At 37.6% G+C, this 14,132-nt stretch overlaps 1 protein-coding gene across 10 annotated transcripts in view; it reads left to right on the forward strand.

The window, feature by feature from the left end:
- The window catches only part of MAP2K5 (mitogen-activated protein kinase kinase 5), a 300,226-nt gene that overhangs the window by 115,348 nt on the left and 170,746 nt on the right, over positions 1 to 14,132 (forward strand). For all 10 annotated transcript variants that reach the window (XR_011648445.1, XR_009185129.2, XM_058294389.2 and 7 more), the window contains exon 12: positions 6,414 to 6,475. Coding sequence is in view for 8 of the 10 variants with exons in the window: in XM_058294389.2 (XP_058150372.1) it covers positions 6,414 to 6,475 (62 nt within the window). In the remaining 2 variants the exon portion in view is untranslated. The remainder of the gene's footprint in view (positions 1 to 6,413; positions 6,476 to 14,132) is intronic.

Genomic DNA, 14,132 nt, shown 5'->3' on the forward strand with positions numbered 1-14,132 from the left:
TCATTTTTTAGAGTGAGTCTCACCAGATATAAAATTCTTAGCTGGCAGTTGTTTTCCTTCAGCTCTTTTAAGTATTTCAACCCACTGCTCCATAGTTTCTGTTGAGAAAAAGGTACTCTATCTAATTAGGACTCCTTTGTATAGAACACGTTGCTTTTCTCTTGCAGCTTTCAGAACTCTCTCCTTGTCCTTCCATTTCCTCCTGTAACCAGTATATGGCAGGGTATGTTTTTCTTCATGTTTGGTTTTCTCTGAGCTTCTTGGATGTGTTCATCTTTTGCTAGTTTGGGGAGGTTCTCTGTCATTATTTCTTTGACTGTTCCTTCTGCACCTTTCTCTTCTCCTTCTAGGACTCCCATAACATGTTAATCAATGTGTTTGATGGTGTCCATAGCTGTCTTAGCCTATTTTCACCTTTATTTATTTATTTTTTCAAAAGATTTATTTATTTATTTTAATTTCCCCCCCTCCCCTGGTTGTCTGTTCTTGGTGTCTATTTGCTGCGTCTTGTTTCTTTGTCCGCTTCTGTTGTCGTCAGCGGCAGGGGAAGTGTGGGCGGCGCCATTTCTGGGCAGGCTGCTCTTTCTTTTCATGCTGGGCGGCTTCTCCTTACGGGGTGCACTCCTTGCGCGTGGGGCTCCCCCACGCGGGGGACACCCTTGCGTGGCATGGCACTCCTTGCGCGCATCAGCGCTGCGCATGGCCAGCTCCACACGGGCCAAGGAGGCCCGGGGTTTGAACCGCGGACCTCCCATATGGTAGACGGACGCCCTAACCACTGGGCCAAAGTCCGTTTCCCTATTTTCACCTTTAATATATCTTTTTCCTTTCTGCTCCTCAGCCTGACTCATTTCAGGTGTCTTGTATTCAAGTTCACTGATTCTTCTGCAGCTCCCATCTGCCCTTGACACCCTCCTAGGCATTTTTTCATTTCAGTCATTGTGATCTTCAGCTCCAGGTTTTGTGTTTGGTTCCTTTTTTAAAAATTTTATCTCTTAATTAGATTCTCATATTGTTCTTTCATTGTTTTCCTTATATCCTTTAGTTCTTTCTTTGTATTTTACCACTTCTCCTTGAGCATTTTTAAGATAATGTTCGTGAAGGCTTTTGTTTGGTATGTCCATATTCGCATCTTCTTTGTTTGTGTTTTCTGTATTTTCATCCTCTTCCTTTGGATGGACCATCATTTCCTGCCTCTTTATCTTGTACTCTTGTTGCACACTGTACGTTTTAGTATTTTAAAATGTTAACTGTGGGTTTTACTCCCTGGGATGTCTGTTTCTTAATTTTGTAACCAGCTGGTGATAAGACAGACTTTTTCCTCACACTCTTCCGTGGATGCTGTACAGTGTTATTCTGTCCCCTGGAGTTTCAAAATAGGTGTTTCAGACCGTTCCTGCCTGTTTAATAGTTGTTTTTGTGGAAGGATTGAAACTTCCTATTCTGCATTCTTCTCCAGAAGTCTCCTCTCAATTACATTTTTAATAGTTCAAGTTTATATCTGAAAATATTAACTTTGCAGCCATATTTAATTCTGTTTGAGACCCCCTTACTCTCTTCCTTTGAGCTACTCTTCCAGCCTTTTCTCCTGCTGCTGCTGGACAGGTTGCCTTTACTCCACTAAAATTTCCCCTTTCTTAAGTTTTGTATTCCAGTTTTCACTTCCTCTATTTCCCAAAGCAACTATGTAAATTTAATTATTCTCCCAAGATCTTGCCCACCATTTTCTCCTCCAGAGATAATATAGACTGTCAACTATGAACTTTCCTAATTCTTTGCTTTTCCATTTATAACTTGGCCCAATTGCACTCACCTCTCAGATGGCAAGTTACTTAAAGCCAGTGCCTCCACATGTGTCCACTTTGTGGATTTTCCTCTTTCAGTGATCCTTTTTCAGACCATCACTCTCTCTGTAGTACTGCTCTCTAATTATCATTACTCCTCTTCCTTTCCCATTATAGCCAAACTTCTGGCAACTTTTTCCCCAACCCTAATGCCGTTCTCTTAGTCTAGGTTCTCATTGTCTATTTTATTTTTATCTCAGATTTGTCATTTATTTCCAAATATTAATGAACACCTTCTTTCAGACACTGTTCTAAACCTGGGGCTACAATAGTGAACAAGACTAAGTCCCTGTCCTCTCAGGGCCCACATTCTAGAAAGGGACACAGACAAGAAACACAAAATACCTCTGAAAGAGGGATAAGTGGTAGTTAAAACATAAAGCAGGGTAGATCATGACTAGCAGGCAAGAAGTTTCCTGATAGGATGGTCAGGGGTGGCATTTTTGAGGAAGGGACATTTTAGCAGGGACCTTGCTGTCAAGGAGACACTCAGAAAAGATCATGGGTAAGATCTTTGAGGCAGAGGGAGGATGAAGTATAAATGCTCTGAAGTGGAATAAAACTTAGTATAATCAAGGCCCCACAAGATGGCCAGTGTGACTAGCAAGTAACTATGAGAGGACCTGAACTAGATTGCATTACATTAAGAAGTTTTGGGGAAACGGACTTGGCTCAGTGGTTAGGGCATCCGTCTTCCATATGGGAGGTCCACGGTTCTAACCCCGGGCCTCCTTGACCCGTGTGGAGCTGGCCCATGTGCAGAGCTGATGCACGCAAGGAGTGCCATGCCACACAGGGGCGTCCCCCGCATAGGGGAGCCCCATGTGCAAGGAGTGTGCCCCACAAAGAGAGCCGCCCAGCACGAAAGAAAATGCAGCCTGCCCAAGAATGGCACCGCCCACATGGAGAGCTGACACAAGAAGATGACCATTGAGAGCTGACACAAGAAGATGACTCAACCAAAAGAGACACAGATTCCCGGGCCACAGACAAAGAAACAAGACGCAGCAAATAGACGCAGAGAAGAGGCAACCAGGGTGTGGGGGGAGAGAAATAAATAAATAAATAAATAAAATCTTTAAAAAAAGAGAAGTTTTGGTTTCATTCTGAATTTAATAGGAAACGTTAGAAGGTTTTAAGTAGGGGAGTGATGGGATGTGTCTCCTCCTAAAGTCAAAACTGAATCCTTTCAGAAACACCCATATAGAGGATTTCAGAATATATGCATAAATTTGGATTTTAATCATGGGAATAAATTGTTTCCCCAAAATCCTATGTTGCGGAGAAAGGGCTTTCTTTCTTCCTTTTTTTTTTCTTAGCTACCAGAGGCTAAGAGAGGCTCTTCTGAAATTTTAGCTTATAGCTCCAGATTGTAATTTTGTGAGTAATAATAATGATGATAGTCTTTTTTTTTTCTTTTTGAGGTACCGAGGACCAGGAATTGAACCTGGGACCTCATGTGTGGGAAGCCAACGTTCAACCATTGGGCCACATTAGCTTCTCTGAGTTAGTTTTATATTTTTTCATTTGTTTTGCTTGTTGTTTGTTTTTGTTTTTTCAGGAGGCACTGGAAACTGAATCTGGGACCCTCCTTGTGGGAGGCGGGAGCTTAACCTTTTGAGATACATTTGCTTCTGATGATGGTCATATTAAAGAAAATGTTGTGTCTCATATGTCAGTAATGTGGCTTCTTAATCCTTTACATATTTGTGTTTCTCCTACATGGGACCCTATTTTATATTTTAGAGCCCATATTAGGGTAAGAATGGGCCTTATCCCTTGGATCCTTTTGGCTTAGTTATATGAAGATGTCAACCCTTAATTCATCAACAGAAATGTAGTTGTTCAGAAATAGAAATGGATTTTTGCTAAACTGTTACTACTCTTCCTCCAGCTTCCCATGCAATGAAATTACTGACTAGGGAACATAGAGAAGTAACAGGTTACAGAGAGCAAACAAGTGACCTTGCAGTTATGAGCAGAAAGTTCAAACCAGCTGAGCCACAGATCTTTATTTATTTATTTATTTTTAAAGATTTATTTTGTATTTATTAGGTTATTGGACTGATCTTTAATGTCACTCTGCACTAATATTTGATGAGTCTAATTGCCTTGTTTGGATAGACTTGTAAAATAGAAATGATACTAAAACTGAAAGAGTAAAAATTAAACCAAGAACTTCCCTTTAGCATTTTTATGTTGATAAGAATTAGTGAATCATACAGAGAGATCTCTTCAGGATCAGTAGATAGTCTTGATTCCAAGTGGCTCTGCTGCATCTTCTTTTTTCTGTTGTTTTTTTGTTTTTGTTTTTGTTTTTCCTCTGACAGTTATCTCTAATGATCACGTCAAGGTCAGGATGACTCTGCGAATATACAGAGTCCAATATGGAAAGATTTCCTCATTTGGATGGCTGCTGAGGAGAGTAGGATATAATTGAGATTAAAGGGATATTTACAGAAACTAGTGAACTACCTATAAATGGGATTCTTCTTTGACTTGTTCCAGAGATAAGTTGGTAACATAATCTTTGGCTTATTGGTCTAGCTTGTTGAAACCTTTGTTCTTTGACTAATTAAACCCTGATTTTTATCTTATGTAAAAACAAATCTCTTAAGATTTTTTACTGGTATATTTGGATAAGTTTGTACCTCCCAGTCTTGAGCCATTAAAGCAATTTAGTTCATAAGGAATTGGCCTGGTAAGCTGCATTTGTCATTCTTCCAAATACCAAAGTGTAAAGCTTGATCTTGAGACTGTTCATCCTTGCAATTGCTAATTCATCTGAAAGATCAATGAGAACATAAAATGCTTTTCTGCTGTATATTTACTTTTATTGCAACTCTAATAAAAATACGATTTTAGTAAATAAGGATGGTTCAGTTCATTGCAGAAATCTCTTTTTTCCTTTTCATTATCTTCCCAGTAGCACCCAGAGCCAAATGAGGTTTTAGTAACATTATGATTGCAAGTAAAAGTTACCTAAAAGAGTCACCATTTTCCTCACATGCTTTAAACAGCTTAAATATGTAGCCAGTTGTCATATATATACATAATAAAGATACATACATATATATGTATATATATATGTGTGTAGGTATGTGTATATATATATATGCAGCTTTTTTTTGCAGGGAAACATTTAATTTTTTCTCTGGTGTTGAGCTTTAGAAATACTTGACATATAAAAAATTCTTACTGGAAAAATAGACAATTGCATTTCAAAAGAATTGCACACTCCATGTTACTATCTTACGAGCCATACTTATGTCATCTGATAATAATGTGATAAAAATATTAACTTTGAGCCTCTAATAGAAAAACATTATTTCTCAAAGAACCTGAATAATTCCTTTATAGAACATTAAGTGTATACCTCAATTTGGCTAGTAAAAGAAGATCATTGTATATTATTGAAATATTTTTCATATAATCATATTATTCTGAGTAAAGTAGTGATTCCTTGCATATCTTCCTGAAATTTTTATACCACTTAAATAAAATTAAAAATTTTAAAAGTATACTCAAATTTATGCTTCCAAGTGACTATTGGTCCCTTCAAAATAAGTCACGTAGAAAGGTGTTGCTACAAATGGTTTTCGGTCCCCGTTTTTGAAACTGCTTTCAGAACTACTATACCTATATGGTGAAATTCACGGTGAGTTTTACTTATTCACTTATTCATCCAGCCAATATTTATTGAACATCTGTTTGCTAGTTTGTGCTCGTTGCTAGATTCATAAAAATTAAATAGAAGAAGCAAACAAAAAAATGACTCCCTCATAATGTTGGCTTTTGGAAATTGTAAAAAATCTTTTAAAGCTGAATTTGGTAAAGGGTAGTAAAGGATGGTAAAAGGATGCTAGGGAGTACCATTTTAGAGAAAAATGAGATATGATATAAAATAAAGAGATTAGTTTTCTCTGTTTACCTCGTAAGATGGTTTCCAAAGTGGTCTCAAAGAAAAAAAAACTAAGGTAGCATCATTGGAATAGATTGATTACTTGCCTTGGTACCTAATTTAAAGGGTAGCTTGTTCATTTAGGTAAATACTAACATTGCTGTTTTTACTTTATTAGTTTTTATTTTCATTTTTTGCCTTATATCTACCAGATTTTGTTTGGTTAATGTGCAGATTCTAAGATAGGGCCCTGTTTACATTTGAGAAAACTATTACACATGGCAGAGACATAAATGTAACTGTTACATTGATCTTATAGTTTTTTGTATGTATTTAAGTTTACATATAAAGTGCAAAATCTTAGCCTACCCTTGACTAAAACTCTTTAGTTTTACATATGTACTGGGGAATAAATTATAAGTATACTTCATCTGGAATTATGAGAAATAAACATATTAAGCTGTAAAAAGTTCATATGTGCTTCTCAAGATTAAACTATCTCCTATTCTTTACAGTAAAAACCAGTTTTATCCTACACATCCATGATGCAGGAAAAAAGAAGAGAAAAAATATTTTCATAATAAGTGCCCAGGGGAGGAGCACTGTACTTTTCTAATAGTTTCATTTGTAGTAACACAACATGACAAAATGTTTCTTTCTCTCTGCAGGGGGATCTTTGGATGTATATAGAGAAATTCCAGAGCATGTCCTTGGAAGAATTGCAGTAGCAGTGAGTATATAGCGTTAACCTAATATAATTTGGGTGATTTGATCTTCCTAGTAAGGCCTTATTCTCTTTATACTCTCAGGATTTTTTCTCTTTTTCTGTAGTCCCTATTGGCTACCAGAGCAGAGCCTTCTTAATTCTCTTCTGTTCTTATCATTTTGTCCTTTCTTCTTTTCAGAGACCAACCCACATTAATGACACAGTCATACGACATCTTTCAGCTTACGGATTGGTTCTGTGACTTATTCCACTTTGTTTTATGTGTTTGCAAGGACCTTAGTGCTCTTGTTGACCAGTAAAATTTCCAAGTTCTTCCAAAAAAAAAATCTTTTTTTGGACATTTTGTAATTATATACATAAGATTAACGAATGCTTTCAAGTCAAAGTTATAAAAATAAAACAGTTGATGAGAAAATATTACTTTGATAGTAAAGATTTTTGCAGTCTTTTATGTCATTGGTTTTTAATTTTTCACCAGCTACTTTTTAAAATACTTTTTTATTTTTAAACAATATTTTAGATGACATAAATGTTACATAAAAAATTTAGGGGGGAAATGGACTTGGCCCAGTGGTTAGGGCATCCGTCTACCACATGGGAGGTCCGCGGTTCAAACTCCGGGCCTCCTTGACCCGTGTGGAGCTGGCCCATGCGCAGTGCTGATGTGCGCAAGGAGTGCCGTGCCACGCAGGGGTGTCCCCTGCGTTGGGGAGCCCCACGCGCAAGGAGTGCGCCCTGTAAGGAGAAGCCACCCAGCACGAAAGAAAGTGTAGCCTGCCCAGGAATGGCACCGCCCACACTTCCCATGCCGCTGACAACAGAAGCGGACAAAGAAACAAGACGCAGCAAATAGACACAGAGAACAGACAACCGGGGGAGGGGGGGAATTAAATAAATAAATAAATCTTTAAAAATATATATATATATAGGGGAGTCCCATATGTCCCACTCCTTACCTCTCCCATACTTTCCCACATTAATAGCATCTTCATTAGTGTGGTACATTTGTTATAATTGATGAATACATTTTGGGGCATTGCCACTAAGTGTAGATTATAGTTTATATTACAGTTTGCACTCTGTCCCACAAGTTATATAATTGATGACAAAATATATAATAGTTTGTATCCATCATTGCGGTGTCATTCAGGAAAATTCCAGTGTCCCGAAAATGCCCCCATATTATACCTGTTTCCCCTCTCCCTCCCCTCAGAACCTCCAGTGGCTACTGCCTTCACATCAGTGATAAAAGTTCTTCCATTGCTAGAATAACAAGTTTATAGTAGAATAACAGTAAGTCTACTCTAGTCAATTGGTCATTCCCCAATCCTGAGGATGCTGGGATGGTGATAACCTACTCTGCCTCTAATTGAGAGGGGGCTTAGATCCCATGGGGCTGATGGATGGGACTAACTTGTTTGCAGTTGTAGACTCTCTCTGTTCCTTGGGATGGGTATTGTCCATCATCATCTTCTTGTTAGTTGTCCTGGGTGAGTCCAATGAACTGGAGAGTAGGTGTTGCAACTCTGTTGAGATTCAGGGCCCAACTGGCACATGGACAGAGATTTAAATCTTTTAGACATGCACCTATCAAGTCTAGTACTAACTATAGGTCTAAATAGAAGGGGCAAAAGAGCCATATGTAGGGAAGCCACAACTGAGTCCAACTCTGTCACACTGGGGAACATAAATTCCAAAGTAGGACCCACTGACAGAGTGCCAAACTCCTGAGTTGTCAGCCCTGCCTATGGTCTCTGGATGTCTCCAGAGCCCTCAGAAGCCCGGCTCTTTGAGGCAACATTTACTTTGTCAGTCAATGAGATCCAGCTGAGCCCTGCATAAGTGTAACCTCTGAAATGACCTCCCAACTCACTTTGAAGTCTCTTAGCCATATAAACTGATATGTTTTTACCCTTTCCCCCTTTTGGTCAAATCTTTTTCCAGTTGCATTGCTAGTTGGTGCTTGGTAGGCTAGCTGGTTAGGGAGGCTCATCTCCAGGAGTCATGTCCCACGTGGAGGGGGAAGGTAATGCATTTATATGCTGAGTTTGGCTTAGAGAGTGGCCACCTTTGAGCAACAAGGATACTCTCAGGAGGTTAACTCTTAGGCAACCTATAAAATAGGCTGAATTTCAATTTCAAAAGAAAAGGTTCATAAGTATAGTAATGAATATCAAGGGGCCATCAGAGGTCCATCCTCCTTAACTAGCCACTGCTCCTGTGCTCGGGATTCTGGCTGTCCCATTAGAGAAGGTGGCAGAGCTCCCCAGAATGGGAATTTGATATTCTTTTGGTTATTATGTGCATGTCCATCCACTGTGAAATGCCCCATGTACACTTGAACTCTTTCATATGCCATATAGGTATGCCCCAGGTGAACCTCCTCCCATGCATCCCCCATCACTGACACCCCACACCATGATCCTCCACTGCCACAGTTGTATCCCTTCACCAACTACATTTAGGAATTTGTTCCTTTTGTGACTGAAAGCAGTTTTCTTTTCTATGTTCGCTAATAAACTAGTGAAATATATCAGCTAAACTAACATTACTATATAAATTCCACATTTCATGTTTAGAATCATGTAGGCTAAACAATGTCTAAGAGAAATCATGGGGTGGTATAATAGTAAACAATTGCTAAACTAAAGACACTCTAGTAACTTAAGCGGTTTAATGCAGAACAAAGTGATTATACTATGTTCCATTTAATTAAATGACTGATTTTCACATTCATTATACATCAGACTGACAACTCAAATCCTTTAATCCAACATGGACACTTATTTAATCTTAGTTCATTGTAATTCACAGCTTTCCTTTTTTCTTTCTAATTATTAGTGTGAACTGCCCAGGGTGATGAGAACTTTCTGTTCTGATGCTGTTGCTGCTAAGTAGCTTCTAATCTACAAGTTTAGGTAGATTAGTTTAGTATGAAATTTGAGTACTTAAATCACTATTTTAGGTGAAAATAAAAATGTTTCATTTCCTCTTCTAATCTCTTGGGGGAACAAGTGCTTTGTGGCTTTTGGCAGTTCTTGGCTCTGAAGTTTAATAACACGTATAATAAAGGATTAAAAAAAGGCAAGGATACCAGTTGAAAATGAAAGAAGTGTGTAAGTTCTATATACTTAATTAGCTATCAAACTTGACAAAAATAGAAATCTGCCTTCTTCAGTAGAAAAGCATGTTCTTTCCGGACTTCATAAATCTTACCACCCTCTTGTGTAGGCCATACACACAAGTCTACTGGTCCTTTCAATTCACCTGCAGTATGAAACCTGGGAAGTGAGCAGAAAAAAATAATCCAGCTTCAAATACAGGACTGTCTATTGAGTAATTGAAAATAAGACAAAAAATGTATTGGTGATAGGCTAAATGTATTTAAGTGTTAGTCCAAAACATTGTCTACGTTTGCCCTTCTTTTTTGTTTTTGCTTTTTTTTTTTTCCTTTTTTTTTTTAATTATTTATTTATTTTTTAAAATTACATTATGAAAAATATGGGGTCCCGTTCAACCCCACCGCCCCCACCCCCCACTCCCCCCACAGCAACACTCTCTCCCGTCTTCATGACACATCCATTGCACCTGGTAAGTTCATCTCTGAGCATCACTGCACCCCATCCACATCATAGCCCAGACTCTCTCACGTTCCATCCAGTGGGCCCTGGGGGGATCTATAATGTCCTGTAATTGTCCGTGAAGCACTATCCAGGACAACTCCATGTCCCGAACACACCTCCACATCTCATCTCTTAGTCCCGTTCCCCACACCCAGCAGCCACCATGGCTACCGTTCCCACACCCATTCCACATTTTCTCTGTGGACATTGGATTGGTTGTGTCCATTGCACACCTATGTCAAGTGAGGGCTTAGATTCCATATGGGTACTGGATGCACTCCTCCCGCTTCCAGTTGTAGACACTCTAGGCTCCATGTTGTGGTGGTTGACCTTCTTCAACTCCATGTTGGCTGAGTGGAGTAAGTCCAATAAATCAAAGTGTAGGAGCTGAAGTCTGTTGAGGCTCTGGGCCTGGGTGTCATATTATCAGTCCAGAGATTCAAATCCCCTACATATATCTTAAACCCAGCACCGACTACAATTCCAATAAAGTAGCATGCAAGTCTTGTGAAAAGTGATCCCCTCTGAGTCCAATTCCATCACGCAGAAACACCAGGTCCAAAGAAGGACTATCTGTCATGGCAGTGAACCCTTTCTGCCATGACCATAGAACCCGTGGGTCTCTTTATCCCTCAAAAGAACCAATACCTGGGGTTGTATCTACCTTATCTGTCTCTTAGACTCTGTTCAGTTGTACATAGGGGTATTCCTTCTGACAACCTCCAGACTCTTTTTTAGAGACTCACAGCCTTATAATCTCATTTCTCCTTTCCATTTCCCCCTTACATTAGGTCAAACAGCTTCCCGAAGTCATGTTATTATATGTAGACAGGTATATTCTGCTGTTCCGCATTGAATCTTTAATTCAAGGTCATTTTATAGTTGCTTCTTCAGCTGGTATGTGGTAGTGATCCCTCGGTGCCAGGGAGGCGCTTTTTTAAACTAAGGTTTGTTTGCTTGTTTCTGGAATATGTCCAGTTTCTACAGCTTTGGTGGCTCATCAGGTCATAGTAATGAAAATTACCTGTGGCCAGAGTAGAAAAAATGCTTTTGATAAGTTTTCTCTTCTTATGCCTCTTTTTAAAAACTCTGCTGGCATCTGTACTTGTGTAGTGCCTCCAAAATTCATTCTTCTCTAATCCTGAGTAGGCTGTATTTGGATAATCCCGTTGCTTTTGATAGGCACCAGATTGACACATGGCTAATGCCTAACAGCAGGAGAACCACATTCAATTGCTTTAGATTCTTTTACATCTAGGCATCTCTCTCTCCCCAAATAACTTTCTTTTCCAGATTCTAATAATCTGTCAATACAAGGCAGGTCCAAAGATCCAAGATCTGTTATAGGATGGACTCCTGTCAGCCTCTATGATATGTTGTTCAATTTTTCACTTATAGGATGTATGGCAAGAGAATATTTTTCTCCTTACAAGAAATCCATATAAACTGATTTCAGCCTCCTAACTTACACAATGATCCCCCCCCCCGCAATTTCCTTTCGAATCTAGTCTCCAATAAAGAGGAATGCCATTCTACTTTTCCCTGCCATTTAACACATTTTATTTTTTCTCTTTTTCTGAAGCAGTGACACTGTGTACTATATTTTAAGTGCTAATGTTGATTGAAGTTGTCCCTGAAAAGATGTGTACTTGACATGTCAAGGAATGAATGATTGACAGCAGATAAAAGCACTTTAAGTGTCAAGGTTTTGTCAAGTCATTGTTGTAAAACCTAGCCTACTGAATACCAGAAATACCCTCTAGCTTTCAGTAGACCAATTTCTAGCTAGCTCCCTTGCACACTGATACTTCGATGCCTCTAAAAGGAAACTATAATCTATTTTGACAAAAATAGAAGAATATTTTCTTTTTTGAGCCTCTAACAAAATTTATAATTTAACAAGAATCATGTCAGTATTTGCTTTACTTTTTTCTGCCTGGCAATCTGAATATGATGGATTGCCTTCCCATTTGTGTTTTCTGACTATTCATTTTCTGTGGAACCAGTTCTTAGTGGTAAGCTATCTTTAGTGGTTTAATGGGAGGTTTTTAATATTCATGTAAGTTGAGTATTAACCCTGCTTCCAGATCTTAGAAGATGAATTATTTCCATGCTAAATTGTTCACCATTGCTGTTCTTTTTTCCACAAGCATTTAAAGAAATATTTGTGTCCTTTTTCTTTCTGTGATAAAATTATTATTTATATTTTGATGTTTTGTTTTTTACTGTCTTATATCTGAGACATATTTGTTTTAGTGGAATGGCAAATATTCCAAACTCTGGAAGAAAACATTTGCAGTAAAAATTTATTCTGTTCTCTTAGAATAGACCAAACATATAGTAGAATTGATCATACCATGTTAGCAAGTCTGTCAGGAGTATATTCTACTCTGCCCAGCATTAATTGATAAAGATTTTGTCTTCTAGATCTTTAGTGAGATATTTGAAAATTGGTTTTCTTTCTCTGTATTTCCTTTTTTTAACTTTTGCTCTTAGTCTTCCTCAGTCAATTAAAATCCTTGCTTACATAGCCCTCAACCCTATTTTCTTCATTTTCAAGATAGGTAAACCACTCTGTTCTTTATTGCCATGGTAGGTTTTCTTGTTCTTATAGTCCTTACTTATTTAAAATTTTCTATAAATCTGTGTACTTTCAAATTCTTATTGTAAATATTGAGCAATAGTAATTTGTTCATTATATCTGGTACCTAATTATGGATACTTGGCCCTGAAATTTTTTTAAGTTCACATGTGCATACAGAATCCATGGTTGTAAATAAAACATCTGCATCTACTTTAACAAAAATCTATATAAAGATTTTTTAAAGTTTTCATGGCAACCACTGGTTACATTTCCTACATAGAAGGTAGCATTTGTAACCTGTGTACTTAAGGTTTTGGAAATATCTTTTTTCAGTGTCTCATCATTGTTCTTTACTCAAGCTATTAAGTGAAAAATACAAATCTAAGTCATATGTTTGTACTTTCTCTTTTTATTTTCTTTAGCTGTCTTTTCAATATTGTCTGCACTATTCCTCCATATGCTTTGCTTCAGCCAGACTATCTTGTATTGATCATCATGACATGTTTTATTCTTTCCTTCTAATGCCTTTAAAATAATTTTTTGGAACTTTTTGTTTTGAAATTATTTTAAACTTAAAGAAAAGTGAGAATTTCTACAAATGCTTCACCCAGATTCCCCAATTGTGAAAACTTTACCACGTTTGCTTAAAAAAAAATTATAAATATATTTTAAAAATAATAATATGTTGCAGACACCATGGTCCTTTACACCTAAATACATAAGGTGTATATTTCCTAAGAACAAGGACCTTCTCTTATATAATCACTATTTAATGGTCAAAATCAGGAAATTAACATTGATACAATACTGTATTAGCTAATCAACTTGATATTATTTAGTCGATTTAAAAGACTTTATTCAAATTTTGCCAATTGCCCAGTAATACCCTGTATAGACAAAAAGAAAAAAATTCAGGTCCAGCATCCAGGCTAGCATGATACATTACATTTAGTTGTCATGTCTCTTCATTCTCCTTTAATCCATCACAATGTCTCCATATTTCTTTTCTTTCTTGAACTTGATATTTTTTGATGAGTACTCTGTCCCAACACTTTGACTACATATTTTACCTTGGCCTAAAGTATTCTTCCTTTTTCCTCACTTAATTCAGTTACTCAAGGCCCACCACCTTGGTGTAAAGCCTTTCCTGCCTAGTAGTGGGATAAAGCAGTATCTATTTTACCCAGTTCCTTCTTGGAATTTGCTGCCTTATTTCATTAGTTAACTTTTAAGAAATATCTCTCAGTGATCTAAAATGTCCTGATTTTTAAAAATTAAATACAGACATGTAGAAAATAAAAATTGAAAGTCTTTGTGCCTCTTTCCTTTTCCTTTCCTCCCCTGCCCCACGTCACCACTAAGAATTTAGCATAATTCCAGGTCATTTTATATGCACATACACATATATTTTTCATTTGGTTATATACCCTACCTTTAGAACACTGTAAACTCA

This window comes from Dasypus novemcinctus, chromosome 3 (assembly GCF_030445035.2).
Source record: "Dasypus novemcinctus isolate mDasNov1 chromosome 3, mDasNov1.1.hap2, whole genome shotgun sequence".
NCBI classification, from domain to species: domain Eukaryota; kingdom Metazoa; phylum Chordata; class Mammalia; order Cingulata; family Dasypodidae; genus Dasypus; species Dasypus novemcinctus.